The sequence below is a fragment of the Balearica regulorum genome, chromosome 14 (genome assembly GCF_011004875.1).
Source record: "Balearica regulorum gibbericeps isolate bBalReg1 chromosome 14, bBalReg1.pri, whole genome shotgun sequence".
NCBI classification, from domain to species: Eukaryota; Metazoa; Chordata; class Aves; order Gruiformes; family Gruidae; genus Balearica; species Balearica regulorum.
The window spans coordinates 20,594,436-20,617,273 of NC_046197.1; the positions used below are offsets into that span (position 1 = coordinate 20,594,436).

The 22,838-nt window shown below is 44.0% G+C and overlaps 1 protein-coding gene across 4 annotated transcripts in view; it reads right to left on the bottom strand.

Annotated features, from left to right (window-relative positions):
* The window catches only part of NR3C1 (nuclear receptor subfamily 3 group C member 1), a 66,707-nt gene extending 44,094 nt beyond the window's left edge, over window positions 1-22,613 (bottom strand). Inside the window, exons 1-3 of one of the 4 annotated variants that reach the window (XM_075767042.1) lie at window positions 22,423-22,566; window positions 20,619-20,712; window positions 18,959-20,147 (exon numbers count right to left, since the gene is read on the bottom strand). In XM_075767042.1, the coding sequence (XP_075623157.1) occupies window positions 18,959-20,133 (1,175 nt within the window). In that variant the 5' untranslated portion in view covers window positions 20,134-20,147; window positions 20,619-20,712; window positions 22,423-22,566. The other 3 variants (XM_075767043.1, XM_075767040.1, XM_075767041.1) reach the window with 3 other exon arrangements.
* Between the last annotated feature and the right edge of the window lie 225 nt (window positions 22,614-22,838).

The following is a 22,838-nucleotide window of genomic DNA, read 5'->3' on the forward strand; positions in this document are numbered from 1 at the left end:
GGCGTGTTACTTCTTTAAATAATACTAAGTATCAACTATCACACTTCTGTATGTACCTTCTAATCTTATTAAATAGCAGTTTCATTCTGAAAATTTTAAAATATACTTGTGTATAGTTTCAGTAATTGCCGGCCGGCGATACAATGAAACAAACCTCACTGGGATGGAAACGAAGTATTTTTCATTGCCCCAAACACTTTATCAGCAGCACTCCAACGCTTATCCAGTCAATTGCAAACCTAGAAATTGCTTATTTGTCAAATGCAGTAGCACAATCCAGACCGACTGGCCTGCTGACAGCTGAAATTTGGCCCAGCAAAAGGTGCAGGTAACAAAGGAGGTGTCACGAGAAGGGGAAGAGGTGGAGCTGGATGCCTCAATACGCTCCAGCTCAGAAAAAGAGACACTACATCCAGAAGCGTGGGGAGCAGAAAGGGTTCGGTCCAAGGTTGGTAAACAAGGAGGAAGCAGATGTCGTGGCCCCGTGCTCGAAGGGCCGTGCAGCAGCCCAGGACGTGATCCCGTTAGTGCCCGGGTGATCGATCGGCACCGTGCAGAGACGCAGGGCGGTAACAGAACCAAAGAGCTTGTACCGTGGAGGGCTTTTGGTTACTTATTATTTGCATTTATGCGTAAATAAGAGACAGAGGAAGTAGAATATGCAAAAATTATGTTGTCTGAATGTTCAATATAGCTCTAACACAGCTGACGATTGCTGTAATTTTTAAAAATGTAAGGTTGGTCTTCTACACTGCGAATCCCTGCAGCCCACCGAGGATTCGCCTGCCTGCACGCCCGGCACAAGAGAAATCACGTACACCTCGAGTCCATCTCCCCCCAGCTAGCAACTTATCATCTTCTCCCCTTTTTCTTGCCCTCCTTCTCCACTTCACCTTTCTACTCTCCTCTTCCAAATCATTATATTTTATCCTGATTTTAAAACACTGGCTCATACCTCCTAACCATGTTTTTATTATCATTTTCTGTGCTTCCTACCAAAAGGCCAATTCAGATTAAGAAACACACACGCCTCATACCAAACACACACTGCTTGGTTTTCAGAGACCTTCTGAAGGCAAGTGCAAGAAAGGATTTATAACAAATATTTTTATCTAGTTTTCATGAGTAAAAGGAGATCTAAGTAAGACAAATGGAAATTGAGATTTCTCAGCAGTACCACGAGGATGAAAAATACACCACTCTCGTTAGCTTTTAAACGTGGCTGAACTCATCAACAGTAAAGAGGCCTGAGATATCACCATCTGTGAGGAACAGCATTTTTTGCATGCACATGTACAAATTTTTACATTTTTCTGCACCTTTGTTTATTCATATGAACTATTTTTATGTCAATAGCTTCCAGAAGGATTAAAAGACAAAGCACTGAACTAAATAAAGCATCCCCCCACCTGCAAAAGGTACAGAGTGTATACATCGAGAGCGATCTTGTCTTCATCGTGCCACCAATAAGAGAAAAAGGAAGTACAGACTTGACTCAGAGATACAAAATAAAAAAGGCAAATGTGGCAACGAGTGTTACAAAATTATAATCAAATATTTGATTTAGATTTTTGATATGTAGGATAGTAATAACTATAGCAACCCCCCAAATATCAACAGTTCGGTGAGCGTGATGCTACAGAAGTATTAGTGTAAGCAGATGACAACACAGACACCTGCAGAAAGAGGAAAGTAATCATGTTCTCCAGCTGACAATCATCTCACTCGGCAACGTAAATGGAAAAGAATGGAGACAAACCAACGTGAACACCTACTGCTGGAGAAGTCAAATTCACACGCCCAGACCAAGAGACCCGACTGTGCAGAGAAGGATCTCGGGTAGAGCAGGGCAGCGAGAGAGGTAAAACAGCTCTGCCTCGAGAAACTGCTGTGAAGTGCGGTGGTACAGCTCTGGCTTTACATTGCTATGAACAAACTGTGACATATTACAGTAAGGACATGACTCCTCAGAGATTAACTGAAATAAAAAAATATTTCTTTTCGAGTTATCCGAAAACACTACTTGACTGAGCTCCAGGAGTGAGAGCAACAGCAAAGCAATGCACACTGGAGTGAAGCAACATCCAGCCTGGTCTCATTTACCGGCATGAAAAGTTCTTCAAAATACAAGCTGGAGAAGCTTGTAATTCTCATTTTAACAGCAACATCTGCCAACATAATGTCTAGTCATCAGCTTGCTTGTATTACTCTTAACTTTTCACATGTTGTGTAAGGGTAAGTCCAAACAATTAATACTTTGCAGTATCTGCACGATGACTCTTTCCACTTAGAAAGAATTAGAAAAAATCCCCTTGGGAAGAAATACACAAAGGGTTCCCAACGCCATTCCCTGCTTATGCATCCAGAACAGCTTTACTCACTACAACGACAATTCGGGGAAAACCGCTGCAGATTCGTCACCCTGGGAAAGGCACAGAAGGTAGTGCAGGCAAGGAGAACGGGGGAAGAGGGACCTGGCCAGTCCTCTGGGACTGGCGCCGGGGAAGGACGACAGCCAGGATCCCACAGCAACAGGCAGCTGCCGACCTGCCCGACCGCAGCGGCTGCGGCCCCGGACCCACACCAAACCCTTCTCCACCACCCACAACGTACAACTGAAATACCTGAGCACAAGCTCTTTCCCAATAGCCAATCTTCTCACCTTGCAAAAACCCGCAGATTTAATGTGTCCTCGAAACTAGAAGTACCAGGAAGCACTGCTAACAAAGGAACAAACATAGTCATGTTCCCTAGGAAAGAATGATTATAAATATAAGAGCACTGAGTTCTATCCTTTGCTATTAGAAAATAAATATAAATCAATTATTGGAATGGCTAAAGCACTGTCAATTTCTAATTTTTCGTGAATGACAACATACGCTGTATTTATAGAAAATACTTCTAATTCTTACATTTAGATTTGTAAAAATTTGTATTCTACAGTAATAAAATAATAAATATAAATTTAATAAACAGATAAAGCGGTGATGTAACTGAAAACAATTTTGAGTTTGCAGAAATGGGGGTCTGATGGCTTTTGATGGTGTGACTGTGGCAGCAGCACGGGAGTCAAAATAATGTTCTTCTGGATTGTTGCGTGGGAGCTGGAGCATGGGGAGGGACGGACAGGGACAGCCGGGGAGAATTACTGATGATAATATACATGACAGAGTAACCTATCTTTATAATAGAAGATTTTAATTTCTTATGCGTCTTTGGAATTATGACTAGCATATGAAACAAGTGCAGGATAGCTTTCAAGCATGTAGAAATTTCCCTAGGCAGCAGTTTGAATAGCCTGCTTCCTATAATTACCTTGATTTACTTCCAATTTTAAAGGCAAAATGAAATATGGGATTTGAGACATGGGGTGGGGGAGGAATACACACGCACGTCAATACAGCAATATTAACAATGAGGAAAAAAACCGTGTCGTGCAGGAAGACATCATTACAACCACCATAGATTTCACTAATTCTTGACACTACCGCACATTGCATTCTCCTTCCGGATACTTTTCCCCCTACGTTTTGTCCGTTTAACCTGCTGACTTTTGGACACTATTTCCTAAGCACCAGAGACAAGCACATCTGACAGAAATGAAGGTGGTCTGCGTGGAAATCAGAGGCCTTCAGCGCGGGCAGCCTGGAAGGGATGGTCCAGCACGGGGTGCAGCGCAGCAGGGCTCACGAACACAAAGCCGGCGGCCGCTCCCTTTATCCTCCTTGGTAACACCAACCCTTGGTTCACCTTCCAGGCTGCTGCTGCACGCCGAGCTGAGGGTTTCACGAAAGCACCAGTGACGACCCAGAACCCCGCTCCTGAGTCCCAGCTCCGTACCGTACAAGCAGCATATAGCTAACGTTCCCTAGACACACAACCTTTCATTTTCTAGATGGAGGCTCCCCATCGGCTCGTCACTACGCTTTCAGAGAACTTCCTCACCCGGCACTCGACTACTCAAAATAGCTTTGCATGAGCTAGCCCAGAAACCTCCCCGCACGCTCCCTTCTCAGGCCCCATCTCAGCACGGACCCGCAGGGGACCAGACAGTCGACTTCTCATCCTGAAAAGCAACCACTAAATCCTGCCCTTCGCTTCCTATTCTCTAACCAGCTCTCAAGCCCACAAAAGAACCACTCTTCCACTTCCATGACAACACCTGGGGGGGGTTTGTTGGTTTCTTTCTTTTTTAAATGGCCTCTGGCAAGGAAACATGTCAAAGAAGAAGAAGAAAAAAAGAAGTTTTTCTTTTTTAAAAGAAAAAAATATAATTCAAATATATTCAGGTCAATCGGATTTCCCCTGTCCACAGGCTCACTGAGAACCTCAGAGCAAACCAGCAGTCAGACGAGGTGGTGTTTTCCTTCCCGGAGCAAGGGCAGCTCTGTCCCAAGAGACTCAAGTGCTCAGTGACCTTACAGCTTTGCAATCCGCCACCGTGCCAAGGGCAGAAGCCACACTCACTAGCCCGCCGTGCTCCAGGACCTGAGGAGCCAGGCTTTTAACAGGAGGCACATGGGCAGCCCCGTGACGATGGCTGGTTTACCGGAGAGCCCGTCTCTGCTGGCTGGCGGGTCCCTCGGGATGCCGGGGCAAAGGCCACCTGGCCCAGGGGCTCATTCAGTTTTGTTAGCCAGGCCCCGAGCTCTTTAGGGGTTTCTCTTTAGGTTTTGGCTTTTTGGAGGTTTTGTTATTTTAAGCCAATTGCCTCATTTACATGTAGTTCCCTCTCTTACAGTTGCCTGCACACAGGACTTGGCTTGCTCATCTCCACCATCGACGGTTGGACTTGATGATCTTAGAGGTCTTTTCCAACCTTAAAGATTCTATGATCAACAGCACCTAACTGAGCACTCTAGTGATGGCCATTGCAAAGCAGCTCTCCCACCAGGACCCGCTTTAGCCAGCTCACGGCATCGCTCCATACCGAATCTGGAAGCCCACCTTTCCTCGTTGCGCTACGTATGGACTTTCGGTACCTCTCAAACAAGCTGCACCAAACGAGGCCATGCTAGTTCTAGCGAGGAGAGCTTGATGCAGCTGGTGACACAGTACTGGGGTAAGATAGATGTATCCGTACCGCAGACAGAAACTTCCCAGAAATACAAAGCAATCGACGTGTCTGCGGACCCTTCCATAGTCTGTGGATGGTTGCTAACTTCCTAACCCCCAAATATCCTGATGCAGTTCAGCACTTAGTTATGGGGTTTCTTAGATTTTAAACATAATCTGGAAAAATCTACCTTACAATTAGCACCCAATGGCCAGGCATCATTTAGTGCGTTACATGTGTTTAGAAAGGATACTCCAAAGCCACAAATAACCTTATGTGGCACCCAATCACCTTTTGCATCTTTGAGGGTTTTTAGAACTCTACAGACCTTTTGAATATACAACCAAACCAAATCCAAAAATCTGATCCCATCCCACAGAAGAACATTGTCCTGTGACAATGGCTTCTATCAGTGGGGATGTTCACCGTAACGCTCAGAGCACGTTTTCAAAGTTATCATTTCATCTTCCAATGCACAGATGAGGAGTTATGCCATCTTCACAAAAGCAGAATCATTACAAATAGCTTCAAGTAGGAAAAACATCAGTGAAGAAAAAACTTTGTTGAACTTATTTCCCTTCTTTAATACAGAAGTCAGAAAGAGACTCCCTAATCCAAAACAGAAACTAAAGTTTGTTCTTAAATAAAGAATGGGCCCAAAGAATACGCATGTCGCTCAAGACACCAGCAGTAACAGTTTGGGAAATAAGCATTCTATTTCCACATGGTGCATGTTTTTGATAAACTCTGGAATCACAGTTTTGCTGTCTATCGCCATGAGGTTTTAGGACTTCCCTTGTCAGATATGTGTTCTGTTTCATTTCTAAATTAGGACAGCAATTTTAACAAGTCCACATTTTGAAATGTTGCATCGAGGAAGAGAGAGCTGGTAGCACTTAGGAATGCTTGGAAAGATTCGAAGAGCTAAATGTTGCATTTCCTTTAAAGCTCTTCCTCGGTTTGTAGGCTGGGGTCGGCCAGGAATAGAAACAGCAGTCACTTCCTCCCTCCCGGTGGTATGCTGCGCAACCTCACCATATAGGTTTGATCTGCAAGTTGGAACAAACTGTGTCACAAAAACGAGCGGACTGTTAGCAGTAATCCAACCTCCTGATTGTTATTTAATAAAATATCAGATGTTCCAGCCTTTAATATGTTAAAAGAATCTTCAGAAAAGAATCTTTAAAGTGATAAAATGGGTCCAAGCTCATTTGTCAAACCAGTTGCTCTGGTTGGAAAGTAGCTGTCAAATATCTAGTGTGACTAAGAATGTAATCTTGCAGGCATCCTAATATTAACTGCTCGCTTCAATAAAAAAAAATTTAAAAAGAATGCTCTGCTACTCAAAACAAAGAGCTCTGAGCATGCAGATTCTTACGACGTTTACCTTTTACACAAGGAGTTTTAGCACTGACTTTCATTTTTATGAAATCATGCACGTAACGTGCAAATAACCTGGCACTCCATTTGAAGAGACTTGCCTTCTCTAACTATGGAAAGCAAATTCATTACAAAACTTGTTAGATTGGTTTTGTTAAAAATGAAGGTGTCAGAACAGCTTCCCTGTCAGTTTAGAAAATGGCAGATGTATGGGGCTTAGCAGAAACACATGTTCAGGAAGGGCAGAATTCATAAAACTGTATGAAAACAAAACCAAGGGACTTTACAACAGACCACGACTCAGATTTTAAAAAAGATTACTTCCCTCTGAAATCAGTGTGGCCAAATGACCTTTAAGCAGCCTGGTCTTGGCTGTAACAAAGCACAGCAGGTTAGAGGAAGGGCTTTTTCTGAAATATGTATTACAGTAGCAGCTCTTTTGTCTATAGACAGCACCAAGGGAGACTGTATTTGTGATATAGGGCCTCCATACTTTGTGCTACTTCAAATAATAGAGAGCATACAGCGTTCATTTTTCTTTTAAGCCTTGAGCTTATCAGTATCATTTGGTCAAAGCAAAGAACACAAAAAGCATTTCAAGTCTACCCTTTCCTCCAAAAAGGGATTGCATCATTTATAAAATTAATGGCCAAAAAAAGACATACTATCATTCTTCACAAATTCCATTTTAATCTATGTGTGTTTGGAAATCCGAGTAAGGTGGTGAGACCAAACTTGCTTAATTTATTTTCAAGTAAGTACAACTTAATGACCTTTCACTTTTTGTTTCTTTATATTTCATTCCATTTTAAATCACCCTTTTAATAGCAAGTATCTCTTCAATACAATAACTTCACATATTCATAAGACCTAATCCTAACGAGCTAAATGAAAACACAGTAATTTCTTTAACTGAAATTAAAGAATTAAGAAAGAGCGGTGCAATCCTTCAGCCTCATCATAACTGTTTTCCTCTGGAATCTCCCAGAGATGATCACTGAAATAAATACATGAAAACAGCATACTAAAAATAATTCATTAATACGTCTTTGCAGTTTCCTTATCAAGATCTCAAAAATATTTTAAAAGTTAAACTTTGGTAACAGCACGGTTTCCTGCATTTATGAGAAAACTATTACAGAGAGATCAACCTGTATGTAATGGGATTTCTGGTAAAAAAATCCTAATTTTTTTAGGCTATTTTAAAGGACTACCCCAGCTTTCCAAGATAACTCGGGACAGTCTAACTCATCTCTTGCCACCAAAACCTCCTCTCTGCTTTTCGAGCACTCTCCCTTACCCGGGGCCCCCTTCCTCTCCTTTCCCGTGCCCTCGAGGAGGGGTGCACGCCATGACCGCCAGCCTCCCTCACCGGTGCAAGGCTACATGAGCACGGCGGACCCTGAATCTTCAAAAAGAAAGTCCTAATAGCACACGTCTGTTCTTCCCACTTTTAGTTTCTCTTTGAATACGTGAGGTACAGCCCTGCACATTACATAATTCACCTACCCGCCACAACAGTATAGAAGGACAGTATGCCTACCCCAGAAACGTCTGTATTTACAAGCGGTTCAGACTTGTAGTTTGATTTGAGCTGTATTTAAATTTCAGCACCTCGCTGGCGAGTGCTGGCCATAACACCTACTCACACCAGTCTCACCAACACCTCCTCTAACAGCTTCTCTGTAAGGCCACGATAGTGAAGCCCTCGGTAATTCGAAGAGCCTAGAGACAAGCAAGGCACCTGTACTGGACAGAAGATTTTCCATTTGCTGCAAGTTTTGTGGCACCGCTTGGCTTGCAAGTTGCATTTATTGCAAAGGTACGACGACAGGTTCCCCAAAGGTCCTTCCATCCCGTCATTTGTGTTACTGCAACCGCTTACAAACAGGCAGTATATTCCCCCCTCCCCGTAGTTATTACCTTACGTGCGCAGCGTCCACACTCCCTGGTTCCCACCAGCTCCTGATCCTCGCCCGAGACACGGGCATCTGCCCAAAGGAAGGGACTCCCTCGCCTGCTCCCAGCTCCCGCTTCCCCCGCAACCCGCGCTGATTTCATCCAACTCGCCTGTTGACTTAGTCTTCCTTTTAGTAAAGCTTCTCCCAATGATTAAAGACCTGTTTATAAGGAATTCTAGCATTCAGAAAGAATTCAAATTGGTCATTTCAATAATTGGTCATTTCTGTTGTTATTTCAATAAACATTATCTTACTAAAATTAAACTGTGAAATGCCATACTCCTTCACTCATCTCCAGCATCCAAAAGCTTTTCTGGATACTAAGTTCAGGATCTCTAATCTTTAAAGCTTTTTTAAATGCCTGTTCTTAGATAAGACTGTTTTTCTTGAATATTTTATATTGGTTTAGATTCTAATCTACTCCATCTTTTAAGAGTACCAAGATGCAGAGGTCTTGAAAAGAAAGTCTAATTACATCTACAAATACATTACCCTCATACTGGGGCAGTGCAATGGATTTTGGAGAGATTCATATATAACACAAGGTTAACAGAAATTCAACAGGCAAAACAAACCACCAAAGGACCTGACAGCAAAAGTAACCCAAGAAAAAAATATGAGAGAGAAAAGAACAGCTAGGTAATATGCAAACTCAAATGAGGACATGAAACTATAAAGTCTACAAATAAGTTAGTAAGTTTTGGTTTTTTTGTTTTTGTTTTGTTTTTTTAAATGCAGGGACTGCATTCTTGAATAACAAACCCACATGTGCATGTGGCGCATGCTCATTTTCAGCACTGATTTATTCAAGACCTACAGCTGCTGGCTCTAAGTTACTGCTTCAGAAAGGTAACAGAAAACAATTAGAAAGAAACAAAAATAAGCAAGAGACAAAGATACACAGGCACATAGTGATACGTAACGTGCCTATGGAGTAGATATGTCGATTTAAAATACGTTACCAATTTACATCATCTGATCAAATGAGAAGCTACAGAAAAGCTATACGTTATGATAACTGCATTCATACACACCTCACTTCCAAGTGACACGAGAGATCACACAATCCTTTCCTGATGACACACTGATGGGACAGGCAACCTCCTTCGAAGCCATGCCACGCATCCTCGTCTCTTCAAGCGTCAGCGAATGAAGTAAAGGTAGTTGAAACCCGCTGCGGGGAGCGGTACAGAAGCAGGCTCCAGCACAGACACAGCACGTTCAGCTTAGGCAGCCAACACCCCAAGCGTGCCTCCTGTCCGCGTGGAGATGCTCGACCACGACGCAGCTGCCATTTGCGGCGTTGGAGGTGTTCTGGCAGCACCACCCTGGCAGAGCTCCCCTCCCTCACAAAGTTGTACTGAAGCCGTACCAGACCCCGTTACTACATTATTACGTACTACCACACACACCCCAGGCGAGCAGGTTCTCCAAGAGATGACAACAAAAATAAACTGCATCAGCTGCTCCTTTCTGTCACAGATACCTGACTCCCAGCCCAGGACAGACGGGCACCCAGCAGAGCTGTCCTTCTGAAGCTCGGCAACAAAAATCATGAAGAACCCCAGAACTTCACACTTGTGCTCTCAAAAGCATCTTAGGATGGCATGGGAAGGCATAGTTTAGAGACAGCCCAGGTGGGTTAGAGCTCAGATGTGCTGAAGCCCAAAGCCAGGCCAGACGCCCACACACCCCAGGCAGCAGTGTCCTTTCTAACCATCCAGCTGGGAAGGGAGGGAACGATCAAAGCCTTCTCCCATCATACGCAATTCACACAGCTGGAAAGGAGCCGTATGACAGCTGGAGGATACTCACCCAAGACCAAAAACTTGTTTTCTAAAAATTACACAAAATTTCCAACCACAGATGTCCTGTTTTCACGCCCCTCTTGCCCCACCAGAGAGATGCGGCCAAGCTACTGCCTACTTGTGAACACAGAGGCCATCCTCCTTCAAAGCCCTCTTCCCAACGAGCACTTCCAGGAGAAGCAGGTATTTAAGTACCCAGAGGCAGAAACGCACACCTAAAAACCCCCAAATCCCCCACCCCCCAAGTTTGGAATACAAGACAAGACTGAAGTCCGACGTAGCCAGAAGTCCACCAGAACAGATCTCTCAGCTAAGGACAATTACAGGAATTTTCCCAGTTTTCTAGAGGCTGATAATCAAAGCATCGGATCTCAGATCTTCCAAAATAAAATCAAAACAAACAAACAAAGAAAACCAAGCCACAAAGCTATGAAATCACTGCCATTATTTGCTTATTTGAATAAACTATACTCTTTATCGATACTTCATCGACACTCAATTATTCGCTCTTACCTGACAGTACAGCGAGTTTCCCGAGTTTCACGGGTAGTATTTTGAGGCAAACTACTCATTTGTGACCTGATTTCTTTTTTAAAAAGAAAACTAGAATCCTGAGCAATATTTACTTACTTAAAACTTATTGTTATGCAAATGAAAGCAACCAGAAATATGAAATATCTGTATAAAGCAACAGAGGAGTAAATTGTGTCCTGCTGCTCAGAAGTTTCACATTAAATCTTGTGTGACCGCGATGCATAAATACGATCATGATCTCCAGCTGTTTTCTGACACACAGTAACTGTACAAACCTATTACAAACAGTATGAAGAATGTATTACTGTAAAATCTAATATGGAACTCGGTTTCTTAACTAAATTACAGCAGCAGTGAACTGAATTCAAGAAAGACATTATTATTATTCTGGAAATCCTTCCCCAACAGCAGTTTTGCCTTTGCAATCTCAGGATAGTTGAGATCTTTGATTAAAAAGTGGAAGTTGTGTATAGCATTGCATCTCCACCACAGAGTATTAGCAGCTTGTTGGATATTGATTTTCAAATTGCATCAGAATTGTAATTTTCTAGGAAGACTTAACACGGATCGAGAGCTCCACAGGTACAGATGGAATATGGAGCTTTAATTATAGCCAATTGATACAGATTATATCAAGAACGCAGTTGGCTGGTACAGAAACGTACTCTACGAGAACGTGTCAAGACAGCTTCTAAAGAACACCATTTCCTCCAGAAACCCACACAATTGTAGCGATTATTGATTTAAGGAACCATTATTATAGAACTCTACATGATATCCTGGGTAAGTAACACTGTGTACTGGAATCTCAACTTAAGTCTCACATAAGAGCAGCAAGAAAACCTGACATCATCTGCATTACAAACCGGAACTCCAGGTGCTGGCTGGCATGACCTCGTGCTGAGCAAGAGGTGGTGAAGCTGCCGTGACACCTCACGGAACTGCCAGAACGTACTCCGGGACACAGGAAGCGGCCATCCAATAAATCCAGACGTGCGGGCAACAAAAGCAGAAGGGATGTGCTTTTGCCACAGTACATCTAGCTGTATTTCAAACCATACAGCACACGGCTCGCATGCAGGAAGACATTGTTTCAGCCAGGAAAATAATTCTGGCAGAAAACGTCACAGTGGAGATTAGCGTAAACTGAGTCAGGTAAGGACGTAGGAGGCATGTGCACAACATTGCACCTTCTTTGTAGTGAAGATGAGGTAAGAAGAAAAACCTCCAGGAGAGACAAAGTAATTGCTCTAAATTGTTTTCCCAACCCAACCCACTACTTCTGGAAGCACAATTACTCACCCCTCCAGTAACTACCATAATTCAAGATGCTGAACTTGTTATGCATGGGGGACAACTTGCACCTCCTTGTACTCCTGTGGAAAGGCAGCAAGAGTTGCACGTCCACAGTCTTTGAGTTTCCTTTTAATTAGAGTCTGTGATACTTAAGTGCTCCAACACACGGATGGAGTACAGTCTGTGCAGGTTACCCTCCGCTTAAGATTCCTTTGCAGGTGACCTGCAAAGCCATAGTCACAATTTCTCTCACCCTCACATATGGTCAAAGTTAACTGTAATTTTTGCATTTAATTTTTTTCCTAGGGCTAGCTGATGTGAAGTCAGTGCCAAGACAATGAGCTGAAATAGTTTTTTTCTGTTTTGTGTGTGTCATCTATTCCAGCTGTATTGGTTCACATCTGTCCCAGGGGGATGAGGCCATCCACTGACAGTATCTGCCTAGTATTTCCAGAACCCAGCATTGAGAACAGGATTAACTCCTGGTCTACGAGCGTCTTAGTTATTTAAGCAAAGGCTGTATTATAAATGGGCATCATACTACACTGATTCAGTCAGAAAACCACTGTGATGAGAACACAAATAATCTGTACATGCAACAATGCAATACACTGATACTTCAGTAAATAAGATTAAAATTTGTGTATACTGCCAGACTCTGGGAGACAAAGACTATAAAACCAAAGAGAGCTTAACACAACAAGCTCCCTGGGTCTGTTGCACAGTGTGCTGTACAGTTGAATATTCTTCCCAGAAACTACCTTGTGGCACACATAGCTGCTTCTGTGTTTCTAGGAACAGTTAGAGGATGATCATCTTATGAATGCATTTTAGAGTTCATTTCTGTATGCCAGAGGCGACATGCTTTCAGTTATTTCAATAACACAAAACCAAGATAATTGTAACTACAGCTCTACAAAGCTTTTTCCATTGCTTATAACTTGGATTGAAAATAGGATTCTATGGCTACGCTATTAATCTCGAGAATTGGAGACCATCTGCAGAATGCATATGTTATGCTATACCAGCACATCAGCGGTAGGATATCAGCTTAGGCAGTCTTCATCTACCCCAGAGAACGAATGGAGATATAATTGTGTTTTGCAATACTCAACAAGCAAGGGTTTTGTGAGGAGAAAAGTTACTTCTGAGAAACATATGTTCATTTTCTCCCAGGCAAATTTCTAAGTGCTGAGTACTTGCTCTCCTCTTGTAAGGCTTGTGGAGAAGTCACTGATCATAACATCCAATGGTGCAAAAACGGATGTTTCTCAGTCCAGTGGTAGAGATTTAACAAAATGTCCTAAGAAAAAGGCTGCAAATACTAAAGTGCCAACACCGCGTGCCTCACTTGCTCCAAAAACAAGCACTCTGAACAGACCCAGAAGCCACAGGCTACCAAAACAAACAAAATTTAAAAAAAAAAATCTATTGCCTATTATAAACTGGTCATAAAAAGAAGCTAAGAGATAAGAGGATAATGAGTTCAAAGTTTTCTTTCTTCATTGAATATTGTACATCAATAAAGATAAAATACAAAGGAGCATGGCTGAAATTTTTGCAACTGCCATATTAGAGGAGTCAAAGCAGTCAGCACAGCATCCGTTCCGCTGAACTGCATCTTACAGATGCGGTAGAGGAGGGCTGGGAAGGGGTCCTCTCTTGAGCCCGAACACATGCTGGTAGGAGCACCGCCTTTCCCATCACGCTTCAGACTAACTGCAGCGGTTTGATCACTAGAACAATATCTGTCCTGGAAACTCAACCAGGTTAAGCATATGCACTGGTGAACAGAGCTCACGGACAGAGATACTGAATCTGGTGTGGAAATAAGAGAAACAGCATATCTAATTTTGCAAGTGTAACAAATGTAAACGGTCAACCTTTGGTATGTGCATTACATCCAAGGCAACAGCGCCAGGTTCTTCCTCGACCATTTTCACTACTTGAAGTTACGCAACATTTAAAAATTAAATAAAATAAAGACATAAAGGAAGGCCCCAAAGGTCCATCTGCTAGGTGGTGGCTTTAAGAGGGGCCCTAGGAAGAAAGGAGGACTTGGTGAACTTTTAAAACATGGAAAGAATTCCAGTTTACAGTTACACAGACGCACAGAACAGTTCCCACCTGTTCATTTCCAGAATCAGCAGTAATGGTCAAAGAAGGGACACTTGCATCTCCAAGACAATTTGCTCTCACTGCATAAAATTCAGCTTTATCACAGTAAATATATGATGTAGGAGTTGTGCAATACATATATTTCACATTTGTGAGAAGATTCTTGAGTAGAGCTGGTTCAACTGTAGTTTTGCTTTCATTGCCAGAAGCATACAACGGGGTTCAACCATTATTTAAGATGGATTAAAAAAAATGCAACAGGCAACAAAAATCAACTTGTGTTTTATAAGCCAGAACTAGATTTAAAATAGAGATCATTGTTAGGGGGAAATAAATTAGCAGGAATTGAGAATTTGGGCTGGACTTATAAAAACCTACGCAGCTGTATCAGCTAGCTGAATGGATCAGCTAAAATTGGAAAAAGTAGATTACATCTTACATGACCTATCATTTATCTAGCTCCCATTTCATAGCGCCTTACAGCACATTCTGCAGGACATTCCTGATTCTTCCCTTTCTGCCAAAACAATTAGATTTTTTGTCGTGTATTTCCAAGACTCAAAACCCAAGTACAGTATTACATTAAGCTGACAAATCACAACAGTCTATTGAAACTCTGAGCACTCCCCCTAAATAACAAGTCTGTTTTTTATATCAAAAGAGAGTTATTAAAAAAAAAAAGGACATAGTTCCATATGTACTATATATTATATACTGCTGAGTCAGACAACATCTGAAGTACTACGGCCAACCGTGCCAAGCCACCGGCCTTGGCCAAAAGCCAAGCTGAAACAATGCAGTAAGACAAACGGACAACTGACCTTTACCATTTCTAGCAAATGATCGCTTTTTTCCCTTTCCTTCTAGTAAAACATCTGAGCCTAAGAAGAATCCCGGTTGAAGAGTGACGGCAGAAGGTTTCTCCTCAAGCAGGGCTTTGGACTGTGACTGACCAGCAAAACTTTTTTCCCCTTTCCAGATTCTCCTCCTCCTTCATGGCTTCTCTCAGCTCTTGCCCTTTCTTAAACTTCCTTAATAATCCTCATTCCCCCAAGTTTAAGCACTAGGAATGATTTCAAATGTAATAAGATAAGCCATAACACTGCCAATGGGGCCCAGGTTTTGTAAATTCTGGCTGCAGGCTAAGAGAAAATGCATGCAGCAACCCCCGCATCGCTGCGCCGTTCCTCATCATCCTTCACTCCCCCCCAACAAGCCACATCTCCAGGAAGTCAGAGGAATAAAATGTCGAGCGATGGATTTAATGTATATACCACGCAAGAGTCCTACGAGTGTGCATTGCTAAAATAATTTCCTTGAAATATAACAGTTTTCAACAGTGTTTGTGTAATAAATCACAAATAATATCCCATCGGAGACAGACACCATCAAACCCTCTAATTCTTCAGTGAAGCATTTACCAAACGCTTTCAGCCTGGTTTATTCCTCTTCCAGATACTGTCCCACTTCTTCTATTACAGAAAATCTAAGGCAATTTTTCTCAATTAGCCTACTTCCCCCCCCCCATCTTATTGTGTCCACCTTCTCCTTCGCTCGCTCCACTGGGATGGATCGGCAGCTCGCTCGCTTAGACGGGAGACCTCGCCAAAGCAACCCCGGAGCAAAGCTGCCCTGCCATCTTTGGAGTCTCGCTGCTGCTCAAGGTTTCGAGTATTAGCTGCTGAAACACCGAGCTGCGGCTCCACGTTTTGCGCATCGACACAAGCACCGGCAGACCCTGCCTACAACCCCGAGACACAGACAGCAATTCATTGACTACTGCCGATTCAGTCACATCGAACAAGTTTCTTAAGTTTGTATTCTGCTTGTTAACTTCAGAATACCTCCTACTGTTCATAGGAAAATTGATTAGTTTTCTCAGTCCTGATTATCACTTGTCTCATTAAAGACAGCACGCTGTGCTATCCTTAGAAGCAAAAATCACTCAAAAATTGCATGACATCAATTCAAGACTGTGTGTCTATAAAGAGACATTACATGCTTCCCATTAAAGCAGTCAGATTAAATACTACCTGAACACCAGGACAGAACTGCAGCTTTTCTTCCTGTATGTTTAATATATAACTAATATGTTATGAATACTCTATTATGAATAATTCTACCAACACCAAGAAATATTTCCTATTGGAAATTGAAGTTTAGCAATTCTGAATTCTTAAAATCCCAGCCTTCACCTCAAACAATCAGAAAAAAACAGAAAAAAAAAGAAAAAGAAAAGACCACAGGAGCCTGGCAAGATAGCCCTTCATTTGTTTCCAAAACAAATGCCAATTTTGTTAAGTCTTCTGTAAGATAAACAAACAAATCCACAATACATCACCTTAAACTAACCCAGTTTAGACCAAATGTTTCTGACAAGGTACAGGAAGAACGAGAATTCCTGCTTCCAACCCAGGGTTCATTAGTATCTCAAACATCTGAAAAAGATGATGGAGTTGCCTCTATTTTATGGGAGAAAAAAAATAAACCAACCCAAACAATGTTGTTCCTGGAATTGGACTTGGTAGTTTGTGCGTGGAAATCCTTGGGAAGTAAGAACAGCTTCTGCAAAGGCTAGAAATAACGATTTTTTAATGCAAAACTCAACTAGGAGCCACCCCAAAATTCTTTACACATTCCTTAAATTAAGACAAAAAAATCCATTATCTTAAGGCAAAAGAAAGCAATAAAATATAAGACAATCTTGCAGGAAGCAAGAATGGAAACACTTGCAGCACCACGTTGTGAACACGACCCGTGGTGCAGGCAGACTTCTGCCTCCGACGCCGAGGATGGTCCCTCACCTACAGCAGGAGCTGTGCCGAGGGCTGCTGCCAGCTCCCGCCAGCTGCCTGCCCGGCTCCAACACACACTACTCACACCCCTCAACACCGCTTCAGAAAAGCAACGATAACGTCTAGCACTGCTGTCCTTTTTACTCTAGGATCAGACGTATTCTGCACACATTAGTAGCTTGAGTGTTTTTTCTCATCACAACATTATCAGAAACACAGTATATAAAAGCGGTGTTTATGAAATTCCCCAAAAACCGGGCAAACACCTACACGTAAACCATTCACCTAAGAACATAGTCGGCTCTATCTAAATAGCTCTGTACAATAAAAACAATGCACGAGATGTACAAAAGTATTCTCAAAAGTGATGTTTCCATTACCTAGGAGGAATCTGCTTGCTTATACAGCCACTGGAAATCACCTCCCAAACCCAGAAATAGTTCTTCTTGCTTTGATAAAGATTTCATAATGATTGCCATTAAAGATATAGCGAGAGCAAAATGAAAACCAACACAATAAACACTCCCCATGAAACAAACCGACACCAACATGGAAGCTGGACTGATTATGTGAAAGGTTAGTACAAAGGATTTCTACTCTGTCAAAATAAATGATAAGGCACATTCAATGTTCATGTATCAAAATTGAATTTATCCACAAATTCTGATTTTCCTTTCTGGATTTCTTATATTACAAATTGCTTTAAACACAGAAAAAACAAAACATATCTTCACTACAAAACCCAAAAAAAATCTAGAATGAAAGCAAATTAAAAGTTGTCTTTCTGAAACAAAGAGGAAAATCTCATACACCTCATTCCAAGCGTGGGAAAATGAAGCAAGAAACGCGTCGGGGAGCCCCGGGACAGCCGGCTAACGCTCTGGGGATCAACTGTCAGTGGGGCCATAAAAAAAAGAAAGTTAAACCAGATACTTCATTAAAAGCCTACAATTACTGGTTTTACATATATGGACTTGAAGAGCCATTTTCTAGCTAAGACGCCACAGAAACACAGCAAAAACCTCTTCCTCCATTGAGGCCAAACACTGCTCGTGCAAGTACACGTTACGCAAAGAACAGCCAAGGAAAACATACAACTAGGTGTCCCTGCTGAAATCAGAACCCGTCCCCGGCTGCAAGAGGAGACAGACACAGCTACCCATTGAGAAAGCTGCCACCACCATGCTTACTCCTGAAGGGCAGAGGAAAAGTATTTTACTCAAATATCTGCACCAATGAATTACTCGGAGAAAACACCACTAAAAAGTCACTTGAAATATGTACTAACTGGCTCCCCTAAAATACCCTGCACTCAAAAACCCACCTATAAGCAAGCCCTCCTCCGGTTCTATTTAAGAGTTAAGTTCCAGGTATGTTTAAATCTTGCTGCAAATATTCTGATCTCTTTAAAAGCAGTTATTGGACAAACTGCTGAGTATTTCCTACTCGGAATCTTCTTGTCCATGTAAGGTAAATGCAATACCAAACAAAGCTAAAACTCCACTTCATCTTAAATATAATTCTAGAAATTTACCCAGCAACCAAGTTATTTTTGTGCACAACATTTAAGTAACACTAGGAAGAAAAAAAAACCCACAGTGATTGATCCTCTAACCCCCGCGAATGAAGTAACTTTTGCATATACTTAACTACTTCCTTGTATACTGCCTTCCTTCTATACAGCTTTCTGTATGGATCCTTCTAGCACGTACTCAATTTGACCTCTAGGCTGTATCTTAGAATTTTTATTTTTATTTATTTATTGCTTAAAGCATGTCAGCTCCCCTCCTCTTTTCTTCCCTTTAATACCAATAGTCGAGTACTTGGTTAAAGCTACTATCGTACTACAGGATAAATATACATCAGTGATGTCTGATCACAGCCGTACGGAACAAATGAAAAAGGGACGACTGACTTCAAAAGGAAAAAAACCTCCAACATACCAGCATGCATGCAGTTGTGCTAAACATACTTGTAGTATTTTAACAAAGAGCAACAAAAACTAATTACCTTGAATAGCCATTAGAGAAAGCAGGTCTGCCAGAAAGGTTGAGCGTTCCCAAAGTAGCTAACGTCTCATCCCCTGATCCCTGGTACCTATTCCAATTTTCTGAACCGGCAGGAAGAGATGGAATGATATTAAAAATTGGTTTCTGATCCTGCTGCTGAGAGAGCGATGCAGTATTTAAATCATAGTGATACATTTGTCCTCCAGAGGTACTGACACCATGGATAGATATGGCAGAGACTTTAGTACCCAGCAGATTAGACCCAGAGAAGTTCGCCTGACAATAAATTGGGCCCATGTTTTCTTGCTTTATGCCAGGAGTACAGAGTTCAATGAAGTCTTCCTTTTCTGTTTTCACTTGAGGCATTGGCATTTTGGAACTGGGTAAAAGGTCACCACGGTCATTAATTTTAGGTTTAGTGTCAGATAAAATAGGAGGCTTGCAGTCTTCACCGAGATTTCCTTCCAAGAGAAATGTATCATCTGCAGATATAGGGGACAGCAAGCCACCATCATCTAGCAACGGGTCAAGCCTCCACGGGCTCCCATTGGGCTCCTTGCCAGGCGATACCGGCGGCAATTCTAAATCCTGGAGGATATCCAGGGTGCTTTGGTCTTCAGAGAATAACTTCAAGTTGCCACCATTCGAGCCAACCTGGCTTTGGACTGCAGTTCCTGACTCTAAAGGGACGCTGCGGCCAGCCATGCCTGGGAAATCCGGCTCAAGTGGCACCTCAGAAGATATTGCTCCCTTTGCGTCCTCGGCCAGGCTCGAGGACTTGTTCAAGCTCGCAATACTTTCTTCCAGGAGCCTGAAGTCCGTTTCTCCAGAAGAGATGCCGATTTGGCCCTGCTGCGAAAATCCAAGGTCGTTTCCCATCACTTTTGTGTCTGTTTCACCCATGTACAGTCCCATCGAGAGCGATACCGCCTTGGAAAGGTCCGGCTGAGGCACATTGTTTACTAATCCTTTCGAAAAGTCAGCCAAAGCAGGTTGCTGATTGGAATCTGACTGAGAAGACGCGGGGAGAGGAGATGTAGACACAGGGGCTTGTAGAGTAGCTCCACCCCTGAAGGGTGGATGAAAGTCCATCACGATCCCTCCTTTGGTACTAATGAGCGCATTTTTCCTTGTTTCGTCTTGATCTGACGAGTTAAGCAATTCTTTGGAATCCATTACTTTAACATTAGCTATAAAAAGATCAGAAGCATTCAAAGTTAGCACAGCAAGGATATTTTAATAACAGCTTAAAAAAAAAAAGTCTAAATCATTAGCCTGGCAAACCTGGTTTAGCTACTCTGAGAACGAAAGCACAGCACATCAAGCTATGAACTGACATGTGCCACATCTTTCTCAAACCCACTGGTTTGTTTTGTTTTTTTGTTTGTTTGGGGTTTTTTTATATTTCTGACTGGTAACAAGGAAATACATTTTTTAAAGCTTTGCTAAACCTCAATGAAGTGGTAAGTCTGCCTGCAGGCAACTCGGAACCAGGCTACAGCACAAGACACCTTTGTGAACACACTCTCCAGCTCTGTTTATCCATCCTGGCAAGAAAGCGTAAGAATTACTAAAATATCCAATTCACAAATTTTGGAAGGTAGCTTTCCCCAGTATTTAATTACATCTTTAGCAGGGTAGGGCAGAAGGACATGCACCACCTTTCCCGAGTCAGTTCTCTCTCTCCCGGCAGGTTCGGGTTCATCACCCACTACTGGCACGGAAGCCTCTGGAGCCAGCTCTCAAGCATCGCATCTACCAGTCAGAAAAAAAAATCTACGTGGTTTGTTACTGTCTGGGAACTATACAACCTCTCTACCACACAACACAAAGTTGCATAGGTTCGGCTTAAAATGCCACTCATGAATATTGAAATAAATTCTGCACAATTCTTTAAATAAATCTCAAATTTATAAATAAAAGCTAACTAAAAATACAACAGACTTTCTGTTAGCTTCAAACACTTTAACAGCTCACGGCTATTCTCCAAACACATCTAACACTGAAAACAAATCTCCTAAGTTTCATCTGTTTGTATTTACTACATTTATTTGCAGCACAGAGCATAAATATTTGGAGAATAACTGTAAATTGTTCGGCAAACTTTCTATACTGTTTGTCTACGGCCTAACACTAACAGCAAATGGCAATCAGCTCCCACTCCCCCCAACCCCTAAGAGGAGGCAATGCCCAAATTAAAGCCTGGCCACAGAATTGTCCATTAAGTGCAGCGACCCAAGAGTGCTCACAACAAGTTTATGGTCATCGTAATTATAAACCCGCCGGCTCTGCCGCCCATTTTCTCCAGACTGCCGATGAACGCTGCTGCTTTCTGTATGCCAAAGTTAAGACTGTGATCAACAGAAAGTCCCACGTGTAAAATTTTAAGGTGGCCCCAGCGAGCTTCGGCCTGGGTGAGTGTCCGGAGTGGCAAAGCCCAACACAAACCCCCTTCTTGGTCCTTCAATCCCTCTTCGTCCAGCCGTGACGCATGCCCAAGCAGAGCGTCCCTCGCCCTGAGCCGTGCCCGCGAGGTGCCGGGTCTCCTGGGTCACGCCTGGGGGGCTGTGATCCCACCAGCCGCCTGCCAGCAGCCCCCGCGGCACATGGCGCAAAGCGGGAGCGGGACAGCCCCCCAAAATCTCACGGATGGCAAACGGCATGGAAATACTGCTGGGCCATTTAAGGTGGACGCCACGCTGGAAAAAAAAAAAAATCTATCTACCTCCAGTTTTGCCTTTTTTTTTTTTATATGAAGGGGAGGAAAAACGTAGTTATTCCATTCGACAATTTCCCCAATGTCAAAAAAGCAGCAAACCATCCAGCATCGGAAACGTGTCAAAAATCAGAGGCAAGAGTCTGCCCAACAGAGGAAAAAGCTGTGAATACTTAAAACTGCCGGATTACAATAAATTCTCCTTCACAAAGTATAGTTTTCAGAGAAATGTGTCGAGACCTGTTGAGCTGTCTCCCTGGCACACCCACTTCTGCAAAATAAGACCAGCCCATGGCTGCAAGGCTGTACTCGGGGCTCGGCTCCCCCTCCCCGTTTCTCACCCCCCCGGACGAGCAGACCCCGCGCCGCTCTCCGCAGCGGCGGACAAACACCCGGCCGGCCGAGGGGCGGCCGCAGGGCAGGAGCGGGCAGACTGCCGGCGGACGCCCCGGGGCCGGGGGGGGGTTTGCTGTCCCGCCTCCCGCGGCCGGGCCGGGCCCTCCGCGGCCCCACCGCCGCCTTGGGCGCCCACCTCGGGGGGACGCCGCGCAGGTCCGGGCTCCGTCGCCGGCATTTGCCGTGCCCCCTCCCGTCCCGCTCCGGGATCCTTCCGGGGGCGGCTCGGCTCCCCCCCACCCCTGCGCATTCCTGCGGGGGCGCCCCCGCCCGCCTCCCAGGAACTTCCCGGGGCGAAGCCGCGGCCCCGGCCTCTGCCCCCCGCCCGCCCGCGGGACCCCCGGCTCCCTTACCTCGTCCAGGGGGGGGCGCTGGGGCTCCTTCAGCCGCCAACTGCCATCGCGCCCCGCGGCGGGGGGCGGCAGCCGGCTGGAAGGGGCGAGGGAGCGGGCGGGAGGAAGTCAACAGCCGCCCCTCCGGGGGCCGCGGCGGCGGCCAGCTCCGCTCTCCCCGCTGCTCCTCCTCCCGCCGGCCCGAGACCCTGACCTAGTCCCCGCCCGCTGCCACCGCCGCCGCGGCACCCCCTCCGTTAATTAGCGCTAATTGCCTCCGCGGACTTCGGCCCCCACCCCCCTCCTGCCTTCCCCTCGCACCCCCCGCGCCTCCCCGCCCCGTCCCTCCGCCGGGCAGCGCCGCGCTCGGCGGTGCTCTGCCGCCGCCACAAAATGGAGGACGGCGGCGGCGGCGGCCTCCTCCCCCTCCCCCTCCC